This window comes from Pleurodeles waltl, chromosome 2_2 (assembly GCF_031143425.1).
Source record: "Pleurodeles waltl isolate 20211129_DDA chromosome 2_2, aPleWal1.hap1.20221129, whole genome shotgun sequence".
Lineage (NCBI taxonomy): Eukaryota > Metazoa > Chordata > Amphibia > Caudata > Salamandridae > Pleurodeles > Pleurodeles waltl.
Window position 1 is genome coordinate 213,297,260 of NC_090439.1, and position 23,495 is coordinate 213,320,754.

General features: G+C 44.1%; 1 protein-coding gene across 1 annotated transcript in view; it reads left to right on the top strand.

The window, feature by feature from the left end:
* Nucleotides 1-23,495, top strand: part of DNAH5 (dynein axonemal heavy chain 5) — a 4,110,061-nt gene that overhangs the window by 3,153,665 nt on the left and 932,901 nt on the right. Inside the window, exon 53 of the mRNA XM_069219645.1 lies at nt 20,870-21,000. Coding sequence (XP_069075746.1) covers nt 20,870-21,000 — 131 coding nt within the window. The remainder of the gene's footprint in view (nt 1-20,869; nt 21,001-23,495) is intronic.

A 23,495-nucleotide genomic window follows, 5' to 3' on the forward strand; every position in this document is an offset into this window, starting at 1 on the left:
TAGAAAAATGAAGAGGGAAAGAGTGTTTTGTGTCACCCCTTTTTCTTTTCAACCTTTGCTTGACAGATCACCGGAACATTTCCATGCACAAACTAGTTAAAAACATAGCACTTTTTTGGACAACTTTGTGGAGATTCGACAAATAGGCCCAAAGTTACTACCAAAACAAAAATTAATTTACTATGGAAACATGATTCTAACTATAACAACCCAGTGGCGACCGCCACTGGGTAATATCTATTACACAGTCTACGTTTCCACAGTTTAGTGATAGTTAGGTAAGAATTTTTAGAGGAAGGGCATCTTTTTGTTTATTGCATAACTATGTTTCCATTTAACAAGTCTGTATGAAACTTTACAAAAACGTTCATCCGCTTTGGCTCCTTTATGGATAGGTTTCTAATAATCTGTCAAATCGAGGTCAAACAAAGGTGTAGGTCCCAAAAGAGTGATTTTCCATGTTAATTCAAATAGGAAACTCTTTAATACAGGAAAAAGGCTGACCATAATTCCACTATATTTGGCAAAAACGTAGAACTTTACTCAAAAAGCATGCTTTTTAAAAATTTGTTGTAACTCTGTTTTGTTTGCCCATTTTTGAGAAATTAACATTTAAAGTAGGGCTCAAATTTGACATGAAGCGGTTAACCCCCCTAAGAAGTTACAGATATCTGCCTGGTTGGTCCTGCAGTACTTGTGTGGCACAGTACTGCAGGAAACCACTGGGTTAAAATAAAAACAAAATACTTGAATCTGATTGGTTGGGGGAATTTATTTTCTCCCATCAGCAATTTCATTACTGCTGTACTGAAACTATCTGATTGAATGGCTGGAACATCAGAGAAAATGTTGTGACTGCTGTTACATAACTTGGTTCCCTAGTAGTGAGGAAATTAAAAGGTTGTATAAGGGGGTTAGGTTTACACCCTGATGCCCACCTGTGGGAGGCATAGTGATCCCCTAAGTATATACAAATAAAAAAGTTATTGTTTTCAGTGATACCAGGGTACTCCCAATGGGATTGAGAGCAGGCCTCTCTGAGGTACTATGGAACTGCCATGGTACCACTCTTTCCGCAGGAGTACTGTGGTACCAAAAATAATTATGATAAAAAATAAGAGAAAAGCAATCTCTGAACTCTGTGCACAGCAGGGATGGCTGCTTATAATGGGGGGTGACCAACACCCCCATAGCATGGCCGAGGACTATGTGCAGCTGGGTTTGGCTGCTGTGTTGTGGTTTATGTCCCGCAGCCGAATGCTGTGTGCAGCAAAGTTGGCTGCTCAGTGCCTATGGCCTGCTGCCTCTGCTTTCTCCTGCACTGGCACACTTTAGGCTGTCACACGCCAATACATTCTATCAAGCATAGGTTTTGTACTAGAAGTGGACCTGTACTGTTCAAAAACCATGCTTCAATGAGTTTCCCACTTTCTATGTGTGCTGTACAATGCAACACTCATGCAAAGCTTATAACATGTTGAGAGGAGTTATATGGTTTTGGTAGAAATCCCTGTCCACCAATGTTAGGAGATAGGGGTATATGTCAAAAACCCAAGGCGATTGCAGGAGAATGCCATTTACCACCAAAGCGATGCCCCCTTGATGTAAAGTAGCACATAGATCCAGATTTGCATTGCAAAGTAAATAACATCACAATACTTTGTGGTGGGTTTGCATTATGATATTAGTAAATCTGGGCCCATAATTGAATGCTGCACATTGTGGTGCCAACGAATATTAAACTTCCCCTTAAAATATAATGAAACACAATAACATTAAATCACAGACATGACAAAGAACATAGATTTTTATTTATTTTATTTTTTCACAAGAAGAGGAGGTTCAAGAACACTTTTGAAGGATTATTCATTGTATACTGTATTGTTTTACCTTATGTGGGGGTCAACTAAAAATAACAAAACAACAGAGCATCAGAAATTGAAAAAGTAAAATTATATATATTTCTTGTAGTTCATTTATTCGGCAACCAACTATAGGGTTCTAACTACAGCACTCTATTCCCTACTACAGAGTTCTAACTGCAGCACCCTATTCCCCTACAGAATATATTTTTGCATACTTTATTGTACAATGCAATGTTAGCAAACAAAAGGCTGATGTATGTGGCAGTAACTTCTGGAGGAATAAATCAGCAGGTTGGAGAGGGTGGTGTAGAGCTGATGATGCTGGCATCCCATCACCCTCTTATGTCTCCATGTTGCTGCATTCAGCTGTGTAATGTGCATGCATTAAGGTGTTTCATCATTCCTGGTGCCCCAATTTATTTTTATTTTGTACTGATATCCTTGAATAATTAGCTGTGGGACAGGTTGCATGTTACCACTTTTATGGATTAGCTTCTTTTATCCACGTCTAAGTAGGAAAATTGCCTAACAGTGGACTGTCATGAGGTTCTTGGCTCCTGCAGTTCTCCTGAAGCTCTTCAACTCCTCTGTATTCTCCTCCAGATACCATCTTATATTTGTTTTTTAGTCCATTCCGCTTCAAAATTGAAAAAATCACTCAAAAAAGAGAGTGCAGAGGATGTGTACACAGAAGTGCAGCTCCCTAGTCACTGTACTAGGGCGGGCCCTGCTTTTAAATGCCACAAGCACTGCAACATCAACCAATCAGATGTGGTTTCACTATGAGTCAGAGGTACTATGATACCAACAATAGTACTGCAGTACCTCTGACTTAAAGTATAAGAAAGAAAAGAGAAATTTTAACAAAAAAAACACAAAATGTCCTATTTATTTTGATCTTTTAGCAAACCCTTATGTTCACAAATGAAAACAAACCACCCTCAAATAAACTAAACTTTATTTTCTTTCAAACTTCCTGTTATAGTGTGCTACTGTGGGACTAGGAAAAGGAAGAAATGCACTTGATGGAGCAATATGGCACTCTCACACTGCCTGTATGGGTCCTACTGGAATATCGTGCTACCAATGCAGAACCAAAAAGAAAATGAAAGATGCCGTAACTAGGAGCCACTACTCGTAAATAAGCACACAGCTTTTTGAAAAAAATGTTCAAATGATTGTTCTCAACATAATAGGCACATTGGTGTTTTAGAAAGGCAGTTTGATGGGAAGACGATCATAATCCATTATGGCCTCAGGGACAAGTTCACAGCAGGAGGCACCAACACCATGAGCCAACACCCCTAGCACAGGTGCAACATCACAGTATGATGTCTTTTTTTATGATCTCTTCAACATCAGCAGCCCCACAACCACTTAAGCCTGTAAAAGAGTCAGTAGTGTGGCAGCAAACTACCAGCTGACCAAAAACATAAGTACACAAGAAGTCATGTGAAATTTGTGCAATCATGTTCTCCTTGGGAGTAAAGCTAGCCAGTGTTCCATGGGAATAAGTGGGATATAGAAGCAAATGCAGGCTATTCCCTCCAGCAGCAGGGGAAGCTCCTCCATAGGGGCAAAGGAGTGTTGCCTCCCGCCAACAGCGGCAGCTGCAAACCTTTTCCCCCAAAACGATAATAAACTAGGTTTAATATTGTTTTGGGGGTAAAGGGGCGGGGTCACAGGGGTAACAAGCAATATGGGGGAGTGCTCAGCACTCCCCCTCAGAGTGCATGTATGTTTGGCCGGCCGTCTCGGACCAGCCAAACACATGCGCACAAGCCTTTCTCCAGCCCAGAACACAGTTGCTGGACTGCAGAGAGCCTGCACAGGCTCCCAGTCTGCCAGGGAGCGCGCTGGCTGGGCACTCCCAGCAGGTCCTGACGCTGCTATGAGTAGTGTCAGGATTGGCTCAGGGCAGGCTAGGAGCCTGTGCCTGTAAAGGAGCTGGAGAGGCAGAAGGAGCGGCACACGGCGGGGGAGGTAAGTGTTTTTTTAAAAAATATTTTAGAATTTTTAATTTAATCCCTCCTCCCCCTACCCCTTCTGCATCACGTGAGCCACTACTGCTCAGCAGTAATGTTTTTGCTGAGGTTACAAAGAGTTAAGCAGAAGAAGGAGAACAGACTGCACCAGGGGAAATGCTGGTTCAAGAGGAGGAGGATGAGAAAAGGGAGCATTTTGTTGCATTTTGCAGGCACTGCCTAAAAGTTGTCTCCCCTGGAGAAGCAGTTATAATGTTTTACAGAAGATATGGAAGATAATCTTAAGAAAAAACACAAAGACTTGTGAAAAGACAAGAGAAATAAAAAATTGTTATATAAAAGTACAAAGTAAAAAAAAATAGTTCAAAATGGTAGAAACAAAGTTCAAAAAAAGTTTTAAAAAATTCAAACCGAAAAATTGTTTAAAAAGTGTGTAACAAACAACACACAAAAAAACAAACTATCCAGAAGTCAAATTCTGTGTCCAGTCTCCTCTGTACACATCCCTATAAAAAGGGGCTGTAGTTGGGCATCCTTAAGTGTGGAGTGCTTAACTCTCAGAAAATGTTAGAGACCTCAGGATTGTTGGGTTCAGAGGTTTTCCTGCAGTACCAAATAGTAAATAAAATCTGATTGGCTGTGGGATCTTTTACTGCTGACAGTTGTTTTGGTACTGCGGATCTGGTGAAGAAACCATGGTACCAAGGCGATCTTATTATCTATTCTCCACATTTACAAAAATGTTGTGCCTCCCAAGACAAAATTCAGGTACTTGATCCCCAGATCCTGAAAAAATAAAAAAAGAGACATATAATGGGGAAGGATGAGCACACCGTGACCCCCACGGCACATGGGGAGCAGAGACCCTCCGTAAGGCCTCAATTTTTTCAAGAAAACATTTTTGGTTCAAATAACTGTGTATCCAGTGGCTGGAACCACTACAACCAATTACAACAAAGTTAGGAAGGTATGGTCAAATACCAGATTATGTAGCCAACTGCCACTGTAGCAAGCCTTACGCCATGTGCTATAAAGGTTGGCTGCCTGCAGTGGGTTAGGTGCAGGGCTATGTACAACAGGGGGCTGGCCCACCACAGGGGGATTGGCCCTCCAGCAGCAGGATTGTACAGGGTTTGGCCCTCAGAGTCAGCAACCAACCCCCCACTCCTCACTGCGCATGGCCTTCAGCTATGCACATTGGATGACAGTGAGGGTGTGGGCACAGGTCCCTGTCTTCCGCTGGAGTTGTGCACAAGGCGTGGCCAGAAGTTAGGCCTAACAGCCAAACCTCTGCTGCAATGACCAAAGTCCATAAGCAGTGAGAGGTTGGCTGCTAGTTGGGGTTTGTCACAGTTGCAATAATTGAGGCCGCACTTTGCAAAAATCGATGGAAACACAAAGCAACAAGTAAAATACCACAGTTGAAACATATGCCTGTGTGTTTTTACTTTTTCCTCCTACACTTAATCCTCAAAAGGTGAAAAAATATACTTAATTCGTCTTAGGAAACTTGGGGTGAGTCACTTTCTGAATTTTTATGATTTGTTGGGTAATCAGTAACTATTTTCTTGCACAGGGCAAATTTAGAACATATGGAGCGCAAAAATGAATTTGGATTTAGTAAAGTGCTACCAGAGTCATAGGAGGGTTCACAACTATAATGGGTTTAAGAAACTGAAAGAACATTTTTCCCTAGGCTTTTTTTCTCACTTAAGTATTACAGGTTTTGTATTCCATTTGACAAATTCCCTTTTGGATGAAAAACAGGAGAATGTTTCAAAAATGCTTCAAAAATCCAATTAGTAGAATCACAGATACAATTGTTTTAAATTAAAATTAAAAATAACACCAAAAAAGGGCAAAACCCCAACTGCAATTATTTAGTCAACCTACACTGGGTTGAAATCAAAAGCTAAGACTGTCCCAAATGGAGGGCAGGTCGGATACAATGACCCTATTTGTCCTGGCAAAGTTTACATTTGGGCTTAGAAACGTTGTTGGAAATAAAAGTGGTTGTTGATGAGTTGGCGGTGGGTCAAGCTGCGAGCTGGATCTGAAGAGAGACTTACCAATGCTGAAGAGCGGGTCTTGGTGCGGTCATTGACAACGGGAAAGATATGTTTGTGTGAAGTCCAAACTCTGTGACCAGATAGACTTTGACTTCGATGGGTTGCTGCTTGGCCTCAGTCCAGATGGAGCCCTCTACATTTTGACTTTTATTTGTGTAAGTCAGATCTCCTTCAATGGGGCAAACTGAAGCCGACTGGCAATTTGATGGCCCTGGCTTCATAGCAATCCCATTCTCCATGGGCTCTCCAGGCAGAAAGTTGGCAAAAAGTTGTTGAGTCCCAGTTTTTGCAATGTGAACAGAGGGACTATACTTTAAAACCAACCCATTGGCCAAGACCTGGGGGACACCACTTGGGGTTTAGGACTCACTCCAGAGGAGAGCCAGCAGTAGGGTCCAGGGCAGGTCCAGTTAGAACTGGTCAGTTGGACAGTTGCAGGGAGAGAAACTTTTGAAAGGGTGTTGGGTCCCTGTAGCTCAAACAGAAAGTCAGCCAGTTGACCCTTAGAATCCACTTCTTTGGCACATAGGTTCAAGGAAAGCAGATCCAGTTTTCCTTCAGGTTATTTACACAGTGGTGCGATTTTCCTTCTGATTCTCCACAGGTTCAAGCGTGTTCTGAGAAAGGGACTGGTGATGCCACATTTCTGCCCAGTTCCAGGCTGTTGGTAGGGGAAACTCCTGGCTGCTCACTATTCATTGGGTTAAAAGTTCCCGGGGTGACCATACCCACTTTTGCAGCACTTCCTGTGTGTTTTACAGACAACCATGCCGCATTGCCCCTCTCTACCTGATTCCAAAATGGCAGAACCTTTCTTTATTTGGTCAGCGGTCCCTTTGACCTCGCAGTGGTGTGGCTATGATAATAGGCAAATCCTACCTTGTGGTCACTTCAAACTAGTACTCGGGCAGCTCCCATCTGCCATTGAGTTTGAAGCCGAGATGAGTAGAAAGGCAAAGGGAGGCAGGCCTAAGTGTGAGTTAAACCTTCTAGTCACAGGGAGTCATCCTATTAAGCTGAGGAAGGGACTGAGAACAGCCCCCAGACCATCCTGCTCATGGATAAAAACACCTTTCTGATGGATACAACTACCTGTGGATTCCTCACCTCATGAATACTCCCATGGCGCCAGCATTCTACGGAAATCTTCTTACTAGTCTCTGCACGTCGACGAGGACGTCACTGTCTCGCACGCGACGCCGTCTGACGTCATACAGGCAATAAGAGGTCCTCGACGACGTGCGGACGTCAGTTCCCTTTTTTCCGTGCATTCGAAACGGTTATCTTCGAGGGAGCAACTGTTACTCTTGCGGTTACAGTGTATATCTTGCTGCGTACTCTTTCTCTGTGGAAATAATGTCGCAGAGAAAGTCTGGATTTAAGCCTTGTCGTGAGTGTGGAGGCAAGATGTCGGTGACGGATCCTCATTCCGATTGCCTTTGGTGTTTGAGCTCCGACCACGACGTCTCGACTTGTGATTCGTGTCAGCACATGAATCCGAAGGCCATTAAAGAACGCGAGGCGAAGCTGTTTATGGCCAAGTCAAAGGAGAAGCATCAAAAGAAAAAGTCTTCTCCAAGACATCGGCGTCATCGAGACTCCCGGCGCCGTAGAGAATCTCGGCGTCATTCAAGGGAGGCTCGTTCCAGGTCTCCGGATCGGCGCCGGAGGACATGGGAGGTCAGCCCCACGGTGACGCCGCATCCTTCGACGCCGTTGCTCTCTCCGACGTCTCCAACTTCGCCTGGACAGGCGTCGGTGATTGAGGTATTGGAGCCTCAGGTGTTTTCTCCGGCGCAGACGCCGAGGCCGGCGTCGGGGTCGCCTCCGAGTCAGGCACCCCAGTATCCGGCTTTTCCCACCCCTGGAGCCGATAGTTCCGCATTCTTGAATGCGATGTATGCCATCTTCCAACAGATGGCTCCAGGGGGTGCTCCGGCTGGGCCTTTGGCCTTTTCTTTGGGTGATCCTGCGCCTCTTCGGCCGGCACCCTTTATGCCCTTTCTCCCGTTTGGGAAAGTGGGCTCGGCGCCAGTGTCGGCGCCGGTGGCCGCTCCGATGGCTTCGGAGGGATTGGCCCCAGGGATTTCCATCCCGTCGACGTCGAGATTTCGGCCTGTGACTCCGGTGGGTCCATCCGTTTCATCTGCTCTTCAGTCGGCGCCGAAGTTACCTGTGGCGCCGGATGCGGCGTCGGTGGCTTCGGAAGATCGGCGCCGATCTCCGACTTCGGCGGAGGTGTTGTCGACTCCGCGGATTGAGCAACGACTGCATTCAAGGAGGCGTGCTCTCCGGGTACTAGAGGAGCAGGAGTACCAACGAGCCCTAGAGGAAGGAGAGCTAGAGGACTCGGGTGATGGGCTGCGTGGACTGGAGTCGGCCAGTGGGCTGGACACTTCCCCTGAGTGGGACCTTTCGTCCCCGGGGGAATATACCGAGGAAGCTGCTTCCTTTCATACAGTGGTACGGAAGGCAGCTAGTTTTTTGGACCTGCCTTTGCCGGTGGTGGAGGCGAAACAAAACCTTTTGACAGAGGTGTTGCATCCGGCCTCAGCCGCGGCGGAGCCTCTATTACCTTTTAATGACGCTCTGCTGGATCCGGTTTTAGAGGTGTGGAAGAAGCCGGCATCTTCCCCAGCAGTTCACAGAGCCGTGGCCAGGAGGTATCGGACGGCTCCAACTGATCCTGGTTTCCTATCTAGGCACCCTACGCCGGAGAGCTTGGTTGTGCAGGCCTCCTGTTTGTCCAAATCAGCGCCTGGTTCTTTCCCGACGGTGCCTGGGGACAGAGACTCAAAAAAGCTAGAGGCGCAGTCGAAGAAGATTTTTTCGTCCTGCAGTCTGGCGTTAAAAGCCACTAATGCGACCTGTATCCTGGGGAGGTATATTCATGCTCTGATGGATGACATCTCCTCTTCGTTTACAGAGCTTCCCCAGGGTCTTTTGGATCTTGTCTCTGATGCCCAGGCTGCTGCGACCCAAATTATCCAGACGGGACTGGATACCACCGACTCGGTAGCCAGAGCAATGGGCACAACTGTGGTGGAAAGGAGACAGGCCTGGCTACGTAACTCGGGCTTTTCGGCAGATGTACAGTCCACATTGTTGGATCTCCCGTTTGATGGGGACAAACTGTTTGGGGCTAAGGCTGATTCGGCCTTGGAACGTTTTAAGGAGAGCAGGGCCACGGCTAAGTCGTTGGGACTCCAAGCTCCTTCTTCCACGGCCTCTTCCAGATTCTTCAGGAGGTTTCGTGGATTTGGGCGTGGCTCTTCCTCCTCTTCCTTTCGGGGAAGATATCAGCAACCTGCCTCTTCCCACCCCTATAGATCTTTTAGGGGGAGGGGTAGGGTCCGCACCAGGGGAGCCTCTCAGCAGCACTCTGCCTCTTCCTCATCCTCTGGCGGGGTGCAGCAGGGGAAGCAGCCTTAGGCTTCCACCATTTCCCACTCACTCCTCTCCTGTAGGGGGAAGATTACAGCATTTTCTCACCAAATGGGAGACTGTTACGTCGGACACTTGGGTTCTCAGTGTTGTGGGAAAAGGCTACACCCTTCCCTTTCGGGAGTTTCCGCCCCTCATCCCGCCCCGCCCTTCGTATTGTTCACAAGAACACCTCCTGTTGCTAGAACAGGAGGTGGAAGTCCTCCTTTTAAAGGGCGCGGTGGAGTTGGTCCCGGAGCAGGAAAGGGGTCAAGGCGTTTACTCAAGGTATTTCCTGATTCCCAAGAAGGATGGTCGTTTGAGGCCAATTCTGGACCTGAGGATCTTGAATTGGTTCCTCAAGCAGGAAAAGTTCAAGATGCTGACCCTAGCACAGGTGCTTTTGGCGTTGAACATGGAAGACTGGATGGTGTCTGTCGACTTGCAGGATGCTTACTTTCATATCCCGATACTCAAGTCACACAGGAAGTATCTCCGGTTTGTGGTGGGATCGCAACACTACCAGTTTGCGGTCCTTCCGTTTGGTCTTACTTCAGCACCTCGAGTCTTCACGAAGGTGATGTCGGTGGTTGCGGCAGAGCTCAGAAGGAAGGGGATAGCAGTATTCCCTTACTTGGACGATTGGTTGATCAAAGCCAAGTCCCCGGAGCTTGTGTTGCGTCATCTGCAGTCAACAACCCAGTTGTTGTTCGACCTGGGCTTTTCGGTGAACGAGCCCAAATCTCACCTGGAGCCCTTTCAGCGCCTCCTGTTCATAGGGGCAGTACTGGATACGACATTGGGTCGGGCCTTTCCTCCGCCTCAGCGGATTCAAGATATTCAGGATTTGGTTCCAATGTTTCGAAACGGAGCGGTAGTTCCAGTCCTCAAGGTCCTTCGTCTGCTCGGTCTTTTTGCCTCCTGCATTCTGTTGGTCACGCATGCTCGCTGGCACATGAGGGCTCTTCAGTGGTGCCTCCGAAGGCAGTGGTCTCAACACAGAGGGGATCTAGAGGGTACTGTCAAGATCTCCAGAGATGCTGCTGTGGATTTGAAGTGGTGGATTGCAAGCAACAATCTTTCACAAGGAAAACCGTTCCAGCAGTCGCCACCAGTGGCCACAGTCATAACGGATGCTTCCACTCTAGGGTGGGGAGCTCATCTGGGGGATCTGGAGATCAAAGGTCTTTGGTCTCCAGAGGAACAGATTTTTCACATCAATCTGTTAGAGTTACGGGCTGTACGTCTGGCTCTCAAGGCCTTCCTCCCTTCCCTTCGTGGTCAGTCGGTACAGGTCCTAACGGACAATACTACCACGATGTGGTACATAAACAAGCAGGGAGGAGTGGTGTCGTACCTTCTCTGCAGAGAAGCTCTTCGACTATGGTCCTGGGCAAAGGACCATCGGATTTGCTTGATAGCAAACCATCTGGCCGGAGTCTTGAACGTGCGTGCGGACAGTCTCAGTCGCCACTTCTCGGCAGACCACGAGTGGCGTCTCCATCCAGATCAAGTCCGTTTAATCTTCCAGAAGTGGGGGTTTCCTCGGGTAGATCTGTTCGCCACTCGAGAGAACGCGCATTGTCCGTTGTTCTGCAGCCTTCAGTATCCGATGCAGGAAGCATTGGGGGACGCGTTTCAAATGACCTGGTGCGGCCAGTTGCTTTACGCGTTTCCTCCCATACCCTTGATTCCTCGAGTATTGAGGAAGATTCGCCAAGACCGGGCTCTAGTAATCGTAATAGCTCCGGATTGGCCAAGGAGGGTGTGGTACTCCGACCTTCTCCAACTCTCAACGTGCCCGCCGCTCCGTCTCCCTTTCAGGGCAGACCTCCTCTCGCAGTCGCAGGGGCAGGTTCTACACCCCAACCTCCAGAGTCTGCACCTACATGCCTGGAGATTGAACGGGGCAACCTGAGTTCCTTCTCTCTCCCGCCTGAGGTAGTGGATGTTATATTAGCGGCCAGGCGACACTCCACTAAATCTATCTACGCTAATAGGTGGTCTAAATTTGTTGCGTGGTGTGGAGAGAGGCAGATTGATCCTTTACAAGCTCATCTATCGGACGTTTTGTCTTTTGCTCTATCTCTGGCGCAGAAAGGTTGTGCAGTGGCTACCATTAAAGGTTATTTATCGGCCTTGTCAGCCTTCATATGTCTTCCAGACCAACCATCTTTATTTAAATCCCCTATTGTTATCAGATTCTTGAAAGGTCTTCTAAATCAATATCCTCCAAAGCCATTCGTTATGCCGCAATGGGATTTGTCCTTAGTCCTGACTTTCCTTATGGGGTCCCCTTTTGAACCTATGCATTCTTGCCCCTTAAGGTATTTGTTTTTAAAAACAGTCTTCCTGATAGCTATAACATCAGCAAGGAGAGTGAGTGAGTTGCAGGCCTTATCAGTAAAACCCCCTTATACAACTTTTTATGGGGATAAGGTGGTGTTGAGGACCAAGGCTGCTTTCCTCCCGAAGGTTGTTTCACCCTTCCATTTGGCTCAGGCAATTACTTTGTCCACGTTCTATCCTCCGCCTCATCCTTCCAAAGAGGAAGAAAGACTGCACCGTCTGGATCCAAAGAGAGCGTTGAGCTTCTTTATCAATAGAACAAAGGATTTCAGGCTGGAGGATCAGCTGTTTATTGGATACGTGGGCAAGAGGAGAGGAAAGGCAGTCCACAAGAGAACACTATCCAGGTGGGTTGTTCTTTGCATTAAAATATGTTACTCTTTGGCAAAGAAGGATCCTCCTGAGGGCATTAGAGCTCATTCCACCAGAGCTAAGTCGGCCACTTCGGCCTTAGCCAGAGGTGTTCCTGTGGTCGACATCTGCAAGGCCGCAACTTGGTCGTCCCTTCACACTTTTGCAAAACATTACTGTTTAGATTCTGAGGTTAGAAGGGACGGCCATTTTGCACGGTCAGTGCTGCAGGATTTCTTGGTTTGACCATTTAGGCACCCACCGCCGGGCGTGGTACTGCTTTGGGACTCTATTCATGAGGTGAGGAATCCACAGGTAGTTGTATCCATCAGAAGAACGAGTTACTTACCTTCGGTAACGACTTTTCTGGTGGATACATTAGCTACCTGTGGATTCCTCACGGTCCCACCCGCCTCCCCGTTGCCTTTATGGTCTTGCCAAGTAATCCTTGAGTGCGCTCCTCTTGATCTTTGAGGGTGCAATAGATGTATATATATAATATATTTATATATATATATATGGGTATATGTGTATATATCTTTATGTATATACTTGGTGTGTGTATATATTTTTAAAAGAAAGAGTTTTATATATATATATATATATGTACATAAAAAAGATTTACAGTTATTCATACAATGTGGTGTATTTTTACAATATAATGGATGTTGCTTTGTTCTTTCATTGCATTGCCTGGTTGTTCTCATGCACGTAAAAAATGATTGGTACTGACGTCCGCACGTCGTCGAGGACCTCTTATTGCCTGTATGACGTCAGACGGCGTCGCGTGCGAGACAGTGACGTCCTCGTCGACGTGCAGAGACTAGTAAGAAGATTTCCATAGAATGCTGGCGCCATGGGAGTATTCATGAGGTGAGGAATCCACAGGTAGCTAATGTATCCACCAGAAAAGTCGTTACCGAAGGTAAGTAACTCGTTCTTCTACATCCAAGCCCTTTGTCAACTATCTGCGAGAAATCCACATCTCTCCATAGGGGAGCCATCACCAATCAGATGACGTGGGCACTGGTAGATAGGCCCCTTTTGTCTTAGGCAGAAAAATGTAAACTTTCTTAAAGTACAGTTTTCAAAATAGTAATAAAAAATCCAACTTGACTATTATGTTGCATTTTAACTATTAAACTGAGTCCTTGAATTATTTTTCTAGCCGCTTCCACACTGAAATTATGCATTTTAAGTTGTTAATATTAGCGGTGGGCAATAAATTCTGTTCCACAGGCGGAGTTAGTGGAACTTTGGCAACTCCACGTTACGCTTGTAACATGGAGTCATTCTGCCAACTGGCGCATGGCGAAGTTTTTCCTGGCAAGTAGTTCACCAGTGGTAAGTTGGCAAGCACAAGCGAGATTTGTCATCCCCTAGTGCGATTTTCAGTTGCTAGGAGGGCACCTGGTGAGATGTTCCCAATGCAGACGGTCACAACTTTTGCGGACAGAAAGCTGCCATTCAAGTAGAAAATCTACTCGAGCTGCAGCAAAACCAACTCAAGAAGGAGTGCGGACAGAAAGCTGCCATTCAAGTAGAAAATCTACTCGAGCTGCAGCAAAACCAACTCAAGAAGGAGTGCCCTCAGCATAGATCAAGCTCCAAGCGCTAAAAATTAGAGTGAGCAGCGCATCATGCCTAGTTCTGCCCGTTCACTTGCAGTTTTTCACCTCCAGGACATGTAGAACATAATATACATGTCCTAGTTTTTAACTACCATTCACACTGCCCTATGGGCAGGTAGGGCCAGCCTTAGGGGTGACATATATGTACCATAAAGGAAGGTTTACGCCTGGCAAAATGTTTGTTTTGCCAAGTCAAAATGTCAGCTCAAAACTGCATACCCAGACTGCATGGGCAGGCCTTGAGACATGCTTTGCACTGCTTCTTCAGCATACAGCACAATGAATGTTACAGCCTTCTATCAGTATTTCATTTACATGCCCTGGGTACATGTAGTGCCATATACTAGTGATGTATAAGTAAATTCAATGTGACAATTAGGTACATGACAGTTGTTAAATGTTTAAAACCGAGAGCACAAGCGTTTTACCCGTGGTTAGCAGCAGTGAAATGTGCAGTCTCCTGTGGCCAACATCAATGGGTTCAGCACAAGAAGCCAAAAATCTGGGGGAATTCCTCGCAAATTATGGTCATTTCTCACGGAAGTGAAATGAAGTTCAAGGGATGACGGAAGTGGTAAAGTTTAAAGATATGCATTTCTTTGCCCTTACCATGAAGGCAAGGAGTGTGTGAATAAGTGGCAAAGTTGAAGTGAGTCCATGTCTTGGTGACGGCAGTGAAATGTAATAGTGGTCTTTTTCTGAGTTAGTGTTGAGTGATGAAAGAAGTTTTATTGCACACAGTTCCAACATTGCAGGATGAAGTGAGATGGAGCGTACAGTGTTAAGATTTATGGTAAAGCTCTTTTGTTGCTATTTTCTGTTGAGACATCGTGGATATATGTCACTTCCAAAGCATGGAATTACACAGTTCCCCAATCACAACAGGATAGAGTTTTGGTTGAATACCGTTATAGCAGCCTCTCAAGGATAGATTGACATGTGAACATTGAACCAAATGATTCACATAACATGGATAGTGGGGTCCTGATACAAATTGGGCCTCTAGTTGGCAGAGGTATGCACCCTGGCAAAGTAGGCACCACAGTCCTAGTCAGGATAAGTCAGATACACACCTTAAATCAACCTGTGCTCATCCTTTTGTAGCTTGGTGCAGAACAGACAGGCTTTACTTAGAAGGCAATGTGTGAAGTATCTGTGCAACATTCACACAGCAACCAGAATGGAATCACTACAAAAAGACTCCACTCATGTTCAGGAAAATAGTAGTTATTTATCTGGTTAAAACAAGACCAGAATTACAAAAATCAATAGGTCATGAGATATGATGGCTGCAAAAATAAATGTAAAAGCAGTGCTAAATTTGTATGTGCTTCTTTTAGACCCTTTACAGTAATTCAGTTCAACTGTGCAACGTTAGGAATTAGGCTCGACGTTCAACATGCCCCTTCTCTCTAGTACCTGGGTAGATAGTTGCGGCTGCGGTGGCTGTCAGTGGGCCTCGCCCACAGGGTCCACATTGCAGGGGGAAAGTCACGCTGTGAGGTAGCTGGCTGGTGAGCTGCTCCTGCTGTCCCGGTGTTGGTGGGCCTCTCACATGGGGCCTGCGTGCAGGGAGGCAAATCATGCTGTGATGCTGCTAACAGTTGAGGAGCTCCTGCTGTCTGAGTGTCGCCGACCTCTCACAATGGGCCTGCAGCGCTGAGATGCAAGTAGCGCTGCGGTGCAGTCAGTCAGGGAAGTCCGCTGGCACTTAAATGTCGAAGTTGGTTGTAACCAGTGGAGAGGGCAAGCACTGGTCCTGGGGCAGGGTAGTGCTTCACTCGTCTTCCCTGTGTGGGGACCAGTGAGAGCACATCCCTCTGCACTGGGGAACAAGACGCTGATATGTAAAATGTAGTTCCATGATTCAGAACTTGTCAGAGTCCAGAGACAGCCACAAAGGGGGAAAGTCTTTGATGTCCATGAGATTTTCCACAGAACAGGAGGCAAGCCAACAAGCCCTGGGAGGCACTCTGGGTTTAGACCTTGGAAGGGCAGGGATGAGCAGGTAGCAGAGCAGCACAACAAGGCAGAGCAGCAGTTCCTGGGAACAGTCATCCCTGGCAGAGTGGCAATCCTGACAGCACAGTAGTATTTACTGCAGCAGAGATAGGGTGGGTCAGAGACCTAGTACGTATACCAAAAAGTGCCTTCGATGTGAGGGATGTCTTCCAAAGGTTTCTCTGAAGTGCACAGGTCCTCCTTTCAGCCCAACTTCAGACTATCAGTAGGAAGTAATCAACCCCTTTGTGGGGGCTCAGCCCACTACCCTTTGAAGTGTAAGTGGGAGCCCTTCCCAACCTTCTCCCCGGAAGACCCTTCAGTATGCAGAAGAATGCAGATGTTGTTAAGTATCCTGTGTTGTGGGTGTCTGAAGGAAATGCACAAGTGTAGGTGTCACCTATCTCAGGTCAGACATCTATAGGAAGCAGGCGTTTGGCACACAGGGCTGTAAGAACAGAGAAATGGCCACTTTCTAAAAGTGCAATTTCTAGAATAGTAATAATAAATCGCCTTTACCAGTAAAGAGGATTTATCCTTACCATTCCAATGGTACCAAACATGTTGCAGCTGCTCCTCTCTGATCACGAATTACGGCTTTAAAGTATTATAAGGAATTTCCAAAGCTAGCCTATGAGAAGGGCAGGTCTCACAGTAATGATAAACGACTTTCGCCAAACACCCACTAGAAGTTCTTTTTTAATCACTGAGTAGTTCAACTCAGCTTCTCTCAGAACCCTTAATGCGTAACTAATGGTAACTTCACCCTGTGAAGATTCCTGGGTTAGAACTTCCCCAGACCATATTTGCTGGCATCTACAGCAATTGTACAAGTCAAATGGGGATCATAAAAACACAACGCCTTAGCATTCATCATTTCAGATTTAACCAACTCAAAAGTGTCTTGACAATCCTTGCCCCACTCAAATGCAACACTATTTTTAAGCATATTGGTTTAATTCTTCATTTTGGTAGCATACTCATGACTAAACCTAGCATAAAATTCACACAAACCCACAAAGGAGCATAGCGCATCCTTGTTCTTGGGGGTGGGACACTCTCTGACAGCTTTGATCAACCTAGGTCTGGGACTAATACCTTCAGAGGATGTGGCATACCCTAGGAACTCAATATTGTTTTCCAAAATTCAAATTTTTCTCTTTTCTCTACCGCACTACTTTTCCTATAAATATGGAGTACCGACCTGTGCACTAAATCATGTTCTTCCAGGTGTTTTGCGAAAATGAGCATGTCATCCTGAAAAATCAAAACTCCATGAACTTCCTTTAGTAGCTGACACATAATCCGCTGGAAAGCGGAAGCCGCAGAAGCTAGACTAAAGGGCGTCCTACAAAACTGTAAACTGCCAAAAGGTGTGTTGAATGCTGTATAAAGCCCCAGATTTTTCTCAAGTATAAATTGGTAATATGCTGATGCCAGATCAATTTTGGAAAACCACTCAGCCCCCTTAAGTTCTTCTAATAGATCATTGATCCTGGGCGGGGGAAATGAATCAACCCAAATTTCCTTATTAAGGCTTCTAAGGTCAATTAACAGACGCATCTCCCCATTGCGCTTACGCGCTGCAACAAAAGGCGAAAGCCATAGAATAGACTCAGCAGGCTCAATCACACCCCTCATTCGTAATTTCTCCAACTCTTGTTTAAGATCCTCTCTCAAACTGAATGGATTTGTCCTAAGTTTGTGTTTAATAGCAACTGCCCCCTGTTTAACTTTGATTCTGTGTTTAAATCCCACAATACTTCCTAAGTTACTCTCGAAGACTTTGGGAAATTCTTTGTACAAAGTGTCAACATCAAATACTAATGATTCTTTAACCACTGTCACCTGTTCACTAGTACCCGGTTTCAGCACCATACAAAAAAGGCCTTGATGGAACCACCCTAAAATATTGAGTCCCTTGACCACAACATAACTTTGCCTTGAATTTTGCACCCACTCTGGCACACCTTAACAAAATGACCCATTTTTCCACATACGCAACATACAATTGCCTTTGATGGGCACCCTTTGCCATCTCTCCACTGGGAAGCATTGCCACATCTAAAACATATATTAGTACGTTTAAAAAATTGTTTACCCACACTCTTGTTATCATTTTGTGTAGACACATTTGTAATAGCATTAATCTTCTCATCTACTTTATGCTGAATGGCAAGTTCCTTGAGAGAAACTTGTGCAAGTTTGATACTCTGCGCCATCTTAATCACATCTTCGAGAGAAGGGTCCCCCAAAGTCAGCAGTTTCTGTTGAATGTTTTTGTCTATGCAGTGACTAATAAACTGATGCCTGACCAACTGATCATGAAACATACCAAACTGGCACTGTGAACACAATTTCCTTAGGGCACTAATATGGTCATCCACATTTTCATTGTGTGATTGAGCCCTTTTGAAGAACTTGTGACGTAACACCTCTAGGCTAGGTTGTCTGTCAAACCTTATAGTCAGCTTCTTTAAAGCCTCCTGATATTCATCCAACTCTTTATCATCTCCAAGGACGACCTCCGGGAGATGCTCAAACATCTCTCTACCTTCAAAACCTAAAGAGTGTAGCAATAAGATTTTTTTACTTTCAGGCCTGAAACGTGAGGCACCAATGGCACCCAAATAAGTCTCAAATGCATTTAACCATTGTTTCCAAAAAACAGGAGGGTTGTGAGGAACTTCTAAAAAAGATGGTGGTCCATTTACCGACTGCAGAATTAAAACTGAACACCATAAACCCCAAAGGCACAACAGGTACAACCACTTCAATTACCAATGAGAAAAATAAAGGGAGAAAAAAATAATTCTCGTTTTTTTTTTTTGTTTTTTTTTACCAGCTGTGCTTATCAGAGTGAACAGCCACCTTCCTAAGTGTAAAATACGATGAATCTCTCGTAGCTCACTATCTTCATTCCGTCGTTGTAGTTTTTGGCAGAAAGTTGTGAATGTCATCCTTATGTTCATGTCATAGCTGTGTGCCATGCGTTGTCAACACTAATCAATACCAGCTGTGAGTGTCAGCGTATACTATGAGAGTACAGATATCTCTAAATAGAATGTTAAACAGAGGCACTGACATGCTGTAACATAAGCTGTACACGTCAGCGTTTAAACTGCAGGCCGTGCAAGTCAGGGTACACAACAATTTCTTTGATTGAAAGCAGTGACACGCAAATACCATAAACTGTGCGCATCAACGTCAATGATTAGATTAAAAATATTCCTGTGCAGCACTGACACGCTGGGCCAATAACCCATCCGTGCGTGTCTGCGTAATCCAAACCTTTTCAAAATCAGGACGGAAATGTTAGCATAACGCATGAGAAATGCGTTGTGATGCCAGACTCCTCCCGTGCATCTTGAGTAACATCAACGCTTGCTGTTGATTATGAGCTGCAGGTGAAGAGGAGCGCGAGCTTCTTATGAAAACAAGTACTCTTTGTTTCCCCGTAATTCCATCAACTAGATATTTGAGAAACATTTGTTCCGTGAATAAGTTATCTGAAACTTCAAAACCGCTTATCGATTCTGCTAGATCCGTCGTCTTCTGTTCGCTCTTCGTCGGTCTCTTGATTGGTTGCATTGGCTCTTCTGGTGGCTCAAGTCCCTCATCACCAAATTATGTGGTAAGTAAATGCATGAAACTTCACTCATGAAAGTTATGAGTAAGAGTTATTGCGAACGAAATAAGAGCCACCTGCCAGCTGGTACCGATCTCTCCAACTGCTGTTCAGTCTCCCGACAGCGCTCCACTCGAACCTTGATCCACACACCGCGTTCTCAGTTCTAATCCACTTAACTACAATATCTCTCTCCTTTTTTTTTTTTTTTACAATCCCCAAAGTAACAACTGGAAAACAGTACAATCTTATTACTATTAGTAGTCTAATTGATGTATCATTTGAGATCAAGAGCCAGCATTGATTGGTGTGAGAATCGTAAGGCCAACACAATGCTGCTCTACCATTAGTTAAATAACCAAAAGAACATACATTACAATAATAAAACTTCTTTAAAAAAAATACACAGAAGAAATAATCCATAAACGAATACAATTCTCTGGATTTACAAGTCTTGCTTGGTCCACACGCCTTGTTCTCAATTCTAACCCACTTAACTACAACAAAGTCCCTACACCTTTACAGTTGCCATTTTGCCAGTGTGCAAATGCAGTTCTCTGATGGACAGTGGTAAAATCATGATTCCTTATAATCGGGGTTTGGGCGAGATGCGAGTGGAGAACTACTGTGGTGTTTGTACCTTTTTCCAGCATCCCGTCGTTGCCCTGAATATAGGGGAAATATAAACCAAGGGTGGCCTATGGGGTTTGGGGAGCCTTGGCACCTTCCAGGTATGAATCCCGGCTACGGCCTGGTCTATCAAGCACCCATGCTTCTCTGTACGAGGTCTAGACCACCCTACCAAGTATTGGAGTTGGGCTGTCTAGTAGTACCGTGTAAAATGCGGAATAGCTAATCCCTCAACCAATATCATGGTGCTAATCCAAGGTGTGATTTGAAACTGTCTCAAGGCACTCACTGGAGTAGGCCGACCAAACAATGCAATAGCTGAAACTGGGTAATGCAAATTACAGTCTCCGTTTATTGTACAGAAGCCGTTTGCGTCCCTGACCAGAAAAGAACACGTCACTATGTAGTGCTTTAGAATACATTGAAATTGACTTTTGGGCAACTGTAAATGAGGCGAGCACTATTATAAATAGAAAGTTAAGTTTAGCTGCCCCAGGTGAGAAATAGCTAATTTGGAAAACCTTTGTCATAATTTTGAAGACATTGTTTCATGGCAACCTTTGGGGATCAAGATTTGCTATCTTTTGTCTGCTACTTATGCTAAAAAGTGAAATACATTGTTTGTTTATCTGAATAGCCTTCAGTGATGTCCCATTATATTCCTGCATGTTGTAGGCTCGCATAGGCTTCTGAAGGGCAGCTCTACTTTCTGCGAGTAAAGTTGTGAAGTAGCTGTTATTGTTTTTTGTGCTTGACCGGCATGCTAAGGATTACTTTATGCTCAAGTTATGCAATATTTATGTGAACGTTACCTTTTTATGTGCTTGCTACCTGTGAAAATCGCAATGACTAACCTTTGATCGCAAAGTTCTTCTGTTGTAAAGCAGTACTTTTTCTCAGGTTGGGACTTTTTACTAATTAATTTTGTATTTTGTAGGTGTCACGTATCATTCGCACATCCAGGGGTAATGCTCTTCTTGTTGGAGTTGGGGGGTCGGGAAAACAAAGTTTAACAAGATTAGCATCATACATCGCTGGCTACAGTACATTTCAGATCACTTTAACTAGGTGAGTCACAAAAAAATGTTGTTTGTTTTTTGTTTAAACCAGAATACTACAATTTTAATATAGCATGTTCAGTAATCGTTCTGTATTTTGAGTTGTTGATATACATCCATGCATTGACAAGACTGGATGATATGTTGGCATATCCTTTGCTAGAATAAGCTTTTAAAATATGCAAGATTACTCAATAACGACATTTATTTCATTCTGTACCTTTTAGAAAGAAGGTCATGCAAAATAGTCCAGGTCTTCCATGTTTCCCTATCTCTTTTTCCCTCTTATTGTCATTATTTACAGTTTTTTTTAGCAGTCTTTTTGTACCACAAACAAGCCTTTTAGAATGCATCACCAAGTGATAAACTGAGCACATTAACAGTTAGAACATCCTTGACATAAACATGATAATGTATTAAAAAACACGTTTAGAATTCTATCAGAAAAATATGTCTGAATACAGAACAAATATGCCGATGTCCAGAGTAAAATATGTTTATTATCATCATTTTTGATTATGGGGAGGGGGCATGATTTAGGGGAGAAAAAAGTAGGCCATGATGTGCTTTCTCTCCCTTTTTTTCAAATATGTGTATTAGTTTTTAAGAAGTAAAGTACAGAGACCACGTGGATATTTGAGAAACATTATAATGAATAATATACCATGACCTTAGAACATTGGCATGACATAGCATAAACACTGTCATGGTCGGATAATGTGTCATTTTCCAAAAAAAAAAGCCCACGAAAGATAAGCATTCTACAACAATCCTCTCTCCCTACCACCCCAGGCACCGACCCAGAAGGATCCCAACCATACATCAAAACCTAATTTCCAACCATTCTAAAGACAGAGAGATACCGATACAAGACTGTAAGAGCGTAAAATAGCATGAATGTAAATAACTTTCATGTAAGTTGAGCGAATAGTCCAGAGAATAACGAAGCTAAACATTAGGAATGGTATAACAGCAAAAACTGCTAGGAAGGTTTGTCTATGGCGTACTCTGCATTATTCGTTGGGAGGACCTATTGATGAGGTTTCCCTGGACAGGGGGGTATGTTTCCTGGCCGACGCTTATTATCCTTTCCATCATCTCTGAGGATCTCCAAGAACTTGTCCCAATGTGCTGCGATGGGACGCTTCTGAAATCACAATTTCTTTCTTCCTTGTGGAGCCCTCCGTTTTCTTCCTCTGCTGGATAGCTTAGGTCTCAGCACCAAGGGGGTTATTACAACTTTGGAGGAGGTGTTAATCCGTCCCAAAAGTGAGGTAAAGTGACGGATATACCACCAGCCGTATTACGAGTCCATTATATCCTATGGAACTCGTAATACGGCTGGTGGTATATCTGTCACATTTGGTACGGATTAACACCTCCTCCAAAGTTGTAAAAACCCCACATGTCTTTGCAATTGGGGGAATGGAGGATTTCCATCTTATAGTTATCACCCAATTGGCAAGCATAAAACCCACATTGATTATTTTGGTAGTGACCCTGGCATTTTTGGTTCTGTGGTATATGCTTAGTAAGCAGGCTTCATTGTTTTAAGTCGTTGCCTGCTGGTTACTGAAGTGATACAGCACCCAACATCATCCCAGAACAGGTGCAATTTATCACAAGATATATGTGGTAAGTCAGCCGGCGTATCATGGTGTCTAGGACAGGCTGCTGTCGCTCCGGGGAAGATCTGATGGGGTGTGTATGATGTAAGGGAGGTTCTGGTAATAGTCTAAATTGAATACATTGAAAACAAGCATTCCTGGATACTTCCCAGGGGTATTCAACATTTTTCTGACATTCGTTATTGTTATATACCAACCCCAAACATTCCTCCCTTGATTTCTAAGGGGTTGAAAAGACACCTCAGTATGTTCAAAGATGGCTTTCTAAAACCAGGTAATCCATCTCCATCCGTTCCCTGTCCTTCCTCTCCCTCCCTGCATCTATGGTTTATGACCTGCTGTTCTTTAATGTGTATTAATTATAAGCAAAGTTATTTAAATAACCAGAGAACAAAGGAATACAGATGTGTAAATGTGCAGTCAGATAAACCAGTGTAATTAAATAAGTATAGCTCTAGTTGGTCTTTTCTTTAAATGGACTCTAGAATGTACATTACAAGACGTTAAAAAGTTTTTTCCAAGTTACTATGGTAGTAACATGAAATTTGACCTGTTAGTTAAAATCATAAATGTGTGAATCTGTGTTTTTTAGTAAACATTCCCCAAATAATGTGTTACCTGTAACTACTATATATATATATATATATATATATATATATATATATATATATATATATATATATATATATATATATATATGGTGTTTAGGTATATTGGTTTATATATATATATATATGTATATATATTTATTTATATATATATATATATATATATATATATATAATATGCATATTATATATAGTATCTATGTATCACCACTTGTTTAAGTTAGTACCTTGTTTGTATAAAAAAAAAAAAAGATTTTTGACTTCCCTTT